We start from the raw sequence: 11,086 nt of genomic DNA on the forward strand, positions 1-11,086 counted from the left end.
CAAGGGTTTTCTAATATTATTGTTGCGGTTGTCTACCATCCGGATCAAAATCCCGATACCAGCAATGCTCAGTTACGTGATTATCTCATGTGCACACTTGAGACGATTGAAGTCAAGTATCCTAATAGTGCCATAGTAGTCGCTGGCGATTTCAACAAATTCAATTTTAAAGCACAGGCTAGGAACTATCAACTGAAACCTTTAGTCAAGATCCCTACGAGAGGCAACAACATTCTTGACCAGATATTTACCAACTTACAGGATTATTATCAAGAACCGACAGGCCTTCCTGCTTTTGGCCTGTCTGACCATGTGACTGTTATAGCCATGCCTGGTCCCCGACAAGAAAGCAAGTCTCAGAGAAAATCTCTTAAAACTCGGGACAAGAGGGCTAGTTCCGTTGCTGCCCTTGGACGATTTCTAGTGGCGGTCCCTTGGGAGCAAGTGCTTGACCACTATAGCTCTTGCGATGAAAAACTTGCTAATATAACGGATATTATCAACTATGGTCTTAACACAATCATGCCAGAGCGGTCTGTTAAAATCCACCAAGCGGACAGACCTTGGTTAAATCCTGACCTCAAGCGTTTGATAAGCAAAAGACAAAAGGCCTTTGCTTCTGGGAATAAACCTTTGTTTAATCTCCTTAGAAACAAAGTCAACCGCGAAAGAAAGAGGTGTTGCAAGGTCTATTATAACAATAAAGTGCGGGATCTGAAGGACACGCGACCACGCGATTGGTGGCGCGAGGTAAAACAATTGTGTGGCAATGCTAGGGGTTCTCGCCCAGACCTTCGATCCATTTTAAGAACTAATACAAGCTGTACTGACCAAGAATTAGCTAACAAGATAAACCGGGCCTTCGTGAGTGTGATGGAAGATTACACTCCTTTAGCCGACGACATCTTTGTGCCCTGTGATGATGATGAGCCCATATCAGTATCAGTGGACCAAGTTGCAACAAAACTCAAGCAGATAAGTGTGTCTCGAGCCGGTGGCCCCGACAATTTACCAAATTGGGTGCTCAAAACATACTCGGATATTCTTGCCCCGGCTTTAACGGAAGTCCTGAATCAGTCCTTTGAAGAATCCAAGGTTCCACGGGTCTGGAAGTTGGCTGATGTTCCACCTTTGCCTAAGGGAAAATCTATTGAGGATTTTAATAAAGATTTGAGACCGATATCTCTCACATCAACGCTTTCTAAAGTCGCTGAAGGCTTCGTTATTGAGAAAGATCTTAAGCCTGTTTTATTGAAGTGTATCAACCCTAACAAGTACGGCTTTATTCCAAATTCCTGCACAACTTTCGCACTCATTTCAATGCTACATCATTGGCTGGAAGCTACGGACGGGTCAGGTTCTCATGTCAGGGTGGCTCTTCTTGATTATAAGAAGGCGTTCGACCTTGTAAATCACAATTTGCTTATCTCCAAACTTTACAGCGTCGGTGTTAAGCCTACTGTTGTTAATTGGATTTGTGACTTTTTGTGAAACAGATCTCAGCGCGTCAAACTTGATTCCAGCTGCTTCTCGGAATTTGTCAATGTTCCGGCCGGCATTCCACAGGGCACAAAAATCGGTCCATGGCTTTTTCTTGCCATGATAAATGACCTTAGTACTACCAGTGCCCTGTGGAAGTTTGCCGATGATACCACACTTGCCGAAGTTATACCCAAGTCAAGTACAAGTACCCTGCAAAATACAGAGGATGGGGTGCTCAAATATACGGATGAAAATGTATTCCGCCTAAATCCAACTAAGTGTAAGGAGATGCAAATAGACTTCTGTAAGAAACGTGGTGCCTCTAATCCCCTTGAATCTGAAGGCAAGCAGTTCGAAGTTGTCAAATCGGCTAAATCCTAGGTTTAACTGTTAGAGACGATCTGAAATGGAATGATCATATTGACAATGTCACCGTAAAGGCATCACAAAGAGTTTATCTGTTAAAACAACTTAAGCGCGCAGATATTGACTGTATATCTCTGCTTCAATTTTATTGTGCTTGGGTAAGATCAGTACTAGAGTATGCCTGTCAGTCATTTCACTCAAGTTTGCCTGCGTACTTGTCGGATCAATTGGAAAGGATCCAAAAAAGGTCGTTAAGGATAATATATCCAGACCTTAACTATAGTGAGGCGCTAACTAAATCTAGCATGACCACTTTTCATGATAGACAGGAGCTTTTATGCCACAAACTGTTTATGGAAATAGTCGATAATAAGGGGCACAAACTCCATCACCTTCTCCCGCCGCTTAATGCCATAACCTACAGAACTAGGAAGAGCAGAAAATTTAGAGTTCCACTTTGTAAGACAAAGAGATTTTCAAGTTCGTTTATAATGCATTACGCCTCTCAGTTGTTGAGATCTTAATATAACCTTTAGCTACGTATTATACTATGTTCATACTTTTATACTTTTAACTAAGATGTGTAAGCTTTCGTAAAAAAGTTTAAGTTTAGGATATTATATTACATTATATTTTACATGTTATTCACTTATTGTAAATAGTTTTTACAAGTAATTCAGTCTTTTGACTGCGATTTGTATTTTAATAAACGCTTTATCTATCTATCTATCTATCTATCAAACCATACATGAAGCCCAACAACAAACTATCGCACATCCACCGGCAAAGCAACCACCCCCCAGCATTACTAAAAAACATACCCCTCAACATCAACAAAAGACTAACATTTCATCCAGCAAAGAAGTATTCGACGAATCAATTGCCCCTTACCAACACGCACTCAAAGAAAGTGGATATGACCACAAGCTAACATACAATCCAGAGCCCGCTCCAAAAGAGAAAGAGGAAAAGGGACACTACGTGGTACAATCCCCCTTTCGATTCAAGCGTTAAAACCAACCTTGGTAGAAAATTCCTACATATCGTCCAAAAATGCTTCCAGAACAACCATCCGCTCTACAAGATTTTCAACAGACACACACTTAAGCTAAGCTACTCATGTATGCCAAACATGAAATCCACAGGTTTTTCACAGCTTTTTAAAGCTGTGAAAGCTTATAAGAAAAAGGTAGCTCTTTCCAGTCCCACCTCCACCTACAATTATAAGCAACAATGGCTCCTTTGGATAAGGTTGCTCTTAATGTGCCTTAATGATATTATAGCCGCACTTCTGCATATCACTAAAAGTAGTAACATCAATATTTTGTTCTGGTATAGTTCTTTCAGATAATGCCTCCTTCTTGGTTCTTATCGATGACATTTCTCTTAAGTGACTGTTTTGGTATTTCAGTCTGTCATTTTGCCAGTTATAGTCTGAATTAACAATTTGTTGTGACTCATCAGTTAAAACAAATGATCCAGGAAGATCTACTAAAAGCATCCACTCTTCACATTGAGGAAGTTCTTGTGTGGTGTGTTCAATATCTGTATCATTTTCGTTGTCATGCCAGTCAGGAAATGTTCTTTGTCATATAGTGTTCCAAGAAATTATTTCCACGTCGTTGGTTCATTGTCCCAAGCATTCTCTTGTGTGGTCTGCCATGGTTGTATTTAAGCAGCTGATATTTGCAGTAAAGGGAAAAAATTGGCTTTTTGTTATTTGAAGAATATACTGGAAAAACTCTAGGAACAGCAGTTTGTGCCTGAGCTATTAATTTACTGTTCACAAGTTTGTACCTTGTGGCAAAAGTAAAAAAAAAAACTTAAATTCATTATGTTTGGAATAGTTTTGGCAAACAAAGCACGCTTAGCATAAACATCCAGTAGTGAATCGTTTGTTGCAACATCTCCATCAACAGAATATGTTTTGATTTTGGGACAACCATCCAAAGTCAATGGTACAACATTAAATGATGAGCTGACCAGTTTTAGAGACAATATATATGTAAATGATGCATAATCTCTTGTGCAGAAAAGTCCCTCTGTACAAGTGATTTCATTATAACTTTCAATAAGTTTTGTGGGACTGCTATCACTATTACAGTCGTGAACAATGGAATTAAATGCAGTGTTCATGACAGAGGAGCGTGGCTCTCCTTTTGATGCACATTTTGTTAGGTATTCAATGCATGCATGGTAATCAATGCCTTCGGTCATTCCTCTTGGTTATAACCTTCACTTTGTATTTAATGTTCTTATTTTTCGAACAGGCTCAAATTCAAGCTTTGTCGTGGTCATAGAAGGTTCAAATGGAAAGTTAAATCTACATTGAATACTGCATTTGGACAGTATTTTGTAAGTCTACATAATCACTATCAGATTCTTGAATGTCTTTATGATATCTCTGACAAGGATGAACTGATGGTTTTATCCAAGTATTATCATCTGGTGGGTCTGGGTTGTATGTGGATAACAGCCAGTCTACATACTTGTATTTGTTGATTCAGTTCTGATAAATCTGCTGCGTCTGCATTGTTAAGTGACATGTCAGCTAAGAACAAATTTTCCGCATATGGGGCCTTGGTCTGCGACTTATGCTACTTATGACCCCAGAGAAATGGGTTACCTTCTTTTGTATGTCTACAATACTCGCCAAAAATCTTGAAACACTTGTGTCTGTTTCCCCTTCCCCAGTGTTGATTTGGGTATCACAGTGGTTTCAGTGCTTCAAAACACGCATGGCTCAACATTGGGGAGGGAGAAGGCACATTTCGGAGGGGAAAACAGTGTGAAGTAGAAATGTCAGGATTTTTCCAGAAAATTCGAGAGAAACGGTGTCTGTTTCAACGATTTGTGACGAGTATTGTCTTAGCGTCTGAGGGGCGTGGACGGGTAACGTAACTGTGAACAATTTAATACGCTCTATGCCGAAACGAATTGATATGGTGATTAGAAATGAGGGGAAGCGTATAAAAATATTAAAGAAATACCACTATTTCCATTTTGTAGATAACTGCCTGAGATTTCCTCTCGCAAAGTATAAACTTTCAGAGACAATAATAACTATTACACTATACGCCAAAAATAAGGAGAGAGGGGTGGTGTTGCATATTTCAAACAAAAGGGAGTGAAAATTGCTCCGATGGCCATCAAGATGACGTTTAGCGATTTTTACATAGCAGAATGACTTTTTCTGGTCATTGTATGAAATTGATTCGCTATTCATTGTGATATTATTTCTCTTGGAGCTCCTGAGAAAGAATAGTGAAGTACATTGCCTCTTAGTCCTTATCTCAAATAACTACACAAAGGTGTCAAAGGAACACGGATCCTTTTCCTTCTTTTTCTATATTCTGAACAGTTCTATGTACAAAAATTAGCTAACTTTGTAGAAAATTACATTATTAAAAAAGATCATTTGTTGTAACGACCAGTCGACCTTCTTAGCGCTGAAACTCAACGATTCACCACTGTGTTCTAAAGTAAAGTAATTATACTACCATAGACTTTAAGAACTATCGGTTCACCATGGTGAAGCCCTACAAATAGCCTAATGCCGTGTTTAGACTTGAGCGTGCTACCGAGGTATTGGAGTTTACTTACCTAGGTTAATATTTTGCGTGTGTAAACGCCAACTAATACCGTAGTAAACACCGCTTAAGACAATAGAAAGTTAACTAAGGTAAAAGTTCGGTCTACTCTGCGAGCAGGCATGGTTAAGGTCGGTAACCAAGGTTTGGATGACAGATACATCCGCTTGCGGTCGCATAGAATTTCACATCCTGTGGTGTCGGGATTGCGTCAGGCTCATTCGATCACGTAATCTAGTGTCCTTCTTTGCCAAATCCGGACCAACCAATCGGACAATGTATTCGAACGTACATCTTGATATTCTAAAGTTCTCCTTCCACCATTCTTCAACAAAATTTCCGTTTAATAGAGCTTCAAACCAGAATTGGTTTCTCGGCCACAACCACGCACGTCTAACGCGCCTTGTCTTGCGAAGGGCAATTTGTAGCAGAATTAATCGCTTTCGTCTCGACCTCTTTAGGTGCTGCAAAAGTAAGAGCTGCTGCAATCTCGATTCCTGGGTTTGCTGATCAAGAACAAGAAAATAGAACGCGAGGACTACAAGAGCCACAGCTTCTCTTTTAAACACGAGCATTTTATGCGTGGATTTAGAATTTGCCGCCAATTCAATAAGATTGTGATTGATGACAGATTTACCTTAGTTATTTGAGCCAGTATAAACACTGTACAAATGTACCAGGGTTTAGTAAGTTAATGTTTACCTTGGCAAACGCTTGAGTGTAAACACAGCATTATTGAATAGGTTAATCAAGAAAATTATCCCTAAGGTGCATGTTCCGTGATCTGTTCTATCACTTAAAACACTTGTAGATGCAGTAGCTTTAGTTTTTGGTTCCTAAAAAAGGCAAGAATTTCCCAAACACTATGGTGAATCGTGTAATACTTAAGCCATGGCAAAGATTAAATGTCAACAAACTCGGCGATATTTACATAAGATCAGTCGTAATTGAATTAGTCGTCTTGTGGGAAAATAAGTCGACTAAAACATTTTCCACACGGGGGGACTGACTTCTGCTGTTCCTCGGGTATTTGATGGAAGAGATTGAAGACCCGCCACCTTACCTTAATATACAGTCTGCGTTTCTTGAATAGGAAAGACATTTAGCAACAGACATACCCTTATTTATCGAGCTGAGAAAATCTAATCAGCTTACGTACATATCATTTCCCCTTTTCAAAAGTTGCAATATGTGTCTTCAGAATGCAGAAAGTGAAGTTTCATCAGTGACCTCACATTTTCCGCATGTCTTAATTACTGCCTGTAAGTGTAACACATTGCTTTAAATTCCCTTATTTTTATCTTATCCTTTTTTTTCAAATATAACTGAACAATAATCCGACATCCTAAATTTCTCTTCCCTATCTGTGCGCGAACCAAGCAGGTATATTCCATCGATGATTGAAAAATTCGTCTTGAACAGAAACCGTTATTCTTTCCTCTCTTCAGACTAAATACAATACTCATCAAAAATCTTGAAACACTTGTGTCTGTTTCCCCTTCCCCAATGTTGATTTGGGTATCACAGTGGTTTCAGTGCTTCAAAACACGTGTGGGTCAACACTGGGGAGGGAGAAGGCATATTTCAGAGGGGAAAACAGTGTGAAGCAGAAATGTCAGGATTTTTCCAGAAAATTCGAGAGAAATGGTGTCTGTTTCAACGATTTGTGACGAGTCTTGTAGAATACCTACACGGTCTTATAATGAAATGGAGCTTGGGAGACAGTCAACTGAAAATAAAAGCAGATTCTATACTCACAACAACCTCCAATATGACTGTATCTGAGATATATCAAGGATAATAAAGAATAAATAAATTTTCATGTTCGTACCGAAATTATTAGAATTTACGGGTATTTTTTTTTTGGGCTGCTTACATGAATCACGGACCAAGGGCCAAATTTGCAGACACAAAGTTTGCGATTATGTTCACCTTTCTCTAATTACAAGAGATAACTTTAGTTTAGAACTTGGCAATTTAAAATTATCGCAAGAAACGAAAAAGCTATGTTCATGGAAAATTTCAGTTCGTGGCATTTTGATTCAGGTAAGATATTCAAGATTATCCTTTTTTCTCGCAGACTACGGACACCATACTGTATTGTTGCCAAAAACAACGAAGCAGTCAAACACGAAAAACCCACCGAGCCGCTCATTTGTATGTTAATGCAACACCCAGGTTTCAGTGCTGTCTGCTTGAACTGCTGGGTACTGCAGACAGCTTGGTACCAGTACAAACAGCAGTACCATAACTCCCATGAGGGCCCAGAACATAAGCAAAACTTTCACATAGCCTATAGGCATCTGGCAAGGTGTTGCTGGGGTATTTTGAGACGAGAGGTTACGTATAGACTTGTCCTTCAATCTTCTGCAATTTGCTGTATTCGAGCACACTTTCCTCTCCCAGGATTTCGCTTTGCTTTGTTTTTTTATCAACATAAACCTTAAAGATGAAATGTTGAATTTAGAGCATTCACAGTTATCTTGCATTCAAACATTCATCACAATTGTCAAGTTGTTACCTCGTTCTCGTTCTCGTTCTGTTCATGCATGGGTTAATTCCTAAATGTAATAAATAAAGTGATTTGGTTTAATCTTTATTTGCCGTGGTTTACAAAGAGTAAGTGTTGTAGAGAGTGTTCCGCGCAGATAGGTAATTAAATCAGTCAATCGGCAACAAATGTATCACTTTTTAAAAACGTGATTTTATTGTGCTGACTGCAGTGTGCTTGTCAGGGCAATTATAGTTTGATGACAGTGAACGGGGAGCAACAGATCTTTCCAAGACACTGGTGTCCTGTCCCTGAAGAATCCACTTTTTTGATATGGGCAACATTTTCTTTCAAAAGGAAACGAAGCAATGTAATGTTCAACTGAGGTGTTACAGATATACAGTATACGACAAAGTGAAATCAGATCAGGAGTCATAATTGCCTTCAGGGCAAGTTGATTTAGACTGTACAATCATTATGGAGTGGGAAATAAACTTACTGTAGGTGCATTTGACTACAACCTTCTTGACCGTGTGTTCTCCTTTCTTGTTTTTTGGAAAGGCAATGTTCACTCGTTCAGAACCATCGTTTTCTCGATTGCTGTTCTCGTTAAAGTGCAGGATCGCTATCTGCAACCTTAAACACTAACTTATTGCCGGTGTTGTTGTCACTGTCTTGTTGAGTTTTTAGTTTGAGGAGGACCAATTTTAAAAATTGTTGGAACAACATTGGCTTTGGTTGAATTTTTCATCTTCAAACCTAACGACTCAGCGATAATAATTTTAGCAATCTTCAGTGAAATGTGTGTTTTTGATCTGATTTCACTTTGTCTTATACTGTATATCTGTAACACTATTTCAAGTAATTGGTACTATAATTTATTATTCATTATTACATGTTATTCCCCATTAGAACTAATCAGCGATGATAATATTTGGGGACCCCAAGTTTGACTAATGTTATCCACTTGAGGATTTGTCATAACCAATGAGAAGCCTGTTACTGGATAACAGAATAATACAAAATAACAAAGATTATATTAGCCTCTAGCAGTATCCACCTCAACCAATTAACTTTCAGAAACAAGAATTTTGATGATCTTTTCGAAACAAAAAGCACTGTGTGTGTTGCCAACTCCTAATTCAAAAGCTCATGGGGCACGCTTGCAAAAAAAAAAAAAACAATACATTTGAAAACAACCGAAAGGAAAACTCATTATTTTAACTGTTTTCACTTTATATTACTCAGAACAAGACAGGTTCGTTTTAATCTAAGTGGGCGATCTTAAACAAAGGATCCTCACTGACAGAAACAAAGTCAGTTGATTTTAGTTTCTCACAAGCCCATTGGAAATGTCACAGCTTTTAGTAAGATTTTTCCTTGCGTCTTCTGAAAGCAAAATTAACAGCATACACCAGCACAAAGGAAAAAGCCAAGACTATGTTAGAGGACTGAACTCCCAAATTGCCTCATTTTCTACACAGAAAGTGCCGTAGTGGTTGTATTTCGATCTAAAAAAGTCTCAGGTGTACTGTCAATATTGAAACCACAGGGCTTTTTATTAACCAGCAAGAGGCACGTAACAAAAAAATTGTTGAATAACCGAAGTCTTGTTAGCCACTAACATTACCCACATTAGTCAATGTAAAATAAGGAAACTTACACCAAACATTCAATTACCTCAATGATGATTATCTTTGACAAGTAGACAAGCGAGTGAGTTTCACAAAATTGTTTTCAAAAAAACAAGAGCATATTATATGCTAAAATCACTCAAACCCGCTTTAAAAGGAACAAATTAGTTTCATTTTTTTTAACTATAAGATAAAGGAGGAACTGTCAGAGGTCACGTGATGCTATCATTTCAAGATGGACTCAACGGAGGAGAATGTGTGGCAAGCGCCGATGTTTTGGAAATCTAGGTTATTGTACCTGTATTGCGTCAATCCCAGGTATGTTTTTGAACTCACAATACGTAACTTACCTTTCCTGAAGCTAAAATGTTTGTTTGGGCATGTGAGTTTCCCTGGATCTCTGTCAGAACGGCGCATGGTTGTTTTCCCCCGAGTGCAACCGAGTGCTTGATAAAGTAAAAGATGTTGTCTCGCCTTGCATTATAGAGGTTATATCAAGTGTCGAATTCCAGGTAAGACTCTCGTAAGGTAACAATAAATTTCCCGCCTGTTTAAAAACATTGTTGGAGAGTTAATGATATTTTGAGTGAATTGCAGATTCACCCAGATCAAGTTGAAGATGATGGAGGAGAAGTGATGCTGATTTTGGATGTTAACATGGATAAAATTAATCTTTCATTCACTGCCTCGCAGTGTTCAGTTAAAGCCAAGATTCCGTCTTCTGTCAAAACGACCTATTTTATGCCTTACTTAGATCCGAATAGAGTGAATTGCAACTGTGCCAATTCATTCCATCAAATATCAGTACATTCTTCCTATAGCTAGTTTTAAGTACTTTGCTACAGTGACAATTACCAAGAAAGTAAGATGGATGAAAAACAGGGATACCTATAAATATAATGAAGATATTTGACTTCCTATCATTCATGTGATATTGGCTCTAGTTATGTAGTTCTGGTTTTCATCAGCATAGTAGTCCAACTGGCAATGCAAGTAAAAAAGCCTTTCATCACTATTGGGGGACCCACTTGGTTGCGTCAGCGCGTCAATACAAGTATATGGCATGAAGAACACTATCCTACAACCAAAACCATCAGTGAAGTGGGTCCCCTAAAAGTAACCTCCATATATTTTTATGTATCTGAGAGATTAAGAATGTTGTGTGAAATTTCCAGTGATAATTAATTTTGTTTAAAGTTTATACTGCCTTCATGTTTCGTGTAGTGATAGCAACATAAACTATTAGCTGGTTACCTGGTTGATGATTTGACAAAAAAAAACAGAACACAAAATGTAACTCATGTGCAGTATTCAATTTCACAGGTTATTTTTATCATTTCCCAAGTGTATTTATCTGATGTATAAATTCTGTTTTCGCTATGAAAGTGATCTGCGTTTTACTAAAAGATCCCCAAATTTGTCCAGTTTGAATCGATATAATCTTATCCAATCAAATTTGCAGGGTACTTGTTAGTTAGCAGAGGCCATCCCAGGTAACCCCCAGACCCAGTGCTTGTCTCCAG

The 11,086-nt window shown here is 38.5% G+C and overlaps 1 protein-coding gene across 1 annotated transcript in view; it reads left to right on the plus strand.

Annotated features, from left to right (window-relative positions):
• The window catches only part of LOC137980836 (uncharacterized), a 2,139-nt gene extending 276 nt beyond the window's left edge, over positions 1 to 1,863 (plus strand). The window contains exons 1-2 of the mRNA XM_068828250.1: positions 1 to 1,274; positions 1,497 to 1,863. The exon at positions 1 to 1,274 is cut by the window's left edge and continues 276 nt beyond it. Coding sequence (XP_068684351.1) covers positions 1 to 1,274; positions 1,497 to 1,863 — 1,641 coding nt within the window. The remainder of the gene's footprint in view (positions 1,275 to 1,496) is intronic.
• The last annotated feature ends 9,223 nt before the right edge of the window (positions 1,864 to 11,086 follow it).

The sequence above is a fragment of the Montipora foliosa genome, chromosome 12 (assembly GCF_036669935.1).
Source record: "Montipora foliosa isolate CH-2021 chromosome 12, ASM3666993v2, whole genome shotgun sequence".
Lineage (NCBI taxonomy): Eukaryota > Metazoa > Cnidaria > Anthozoa > Scleractinia > Acroporidae > Montipora > Montipora foliosa.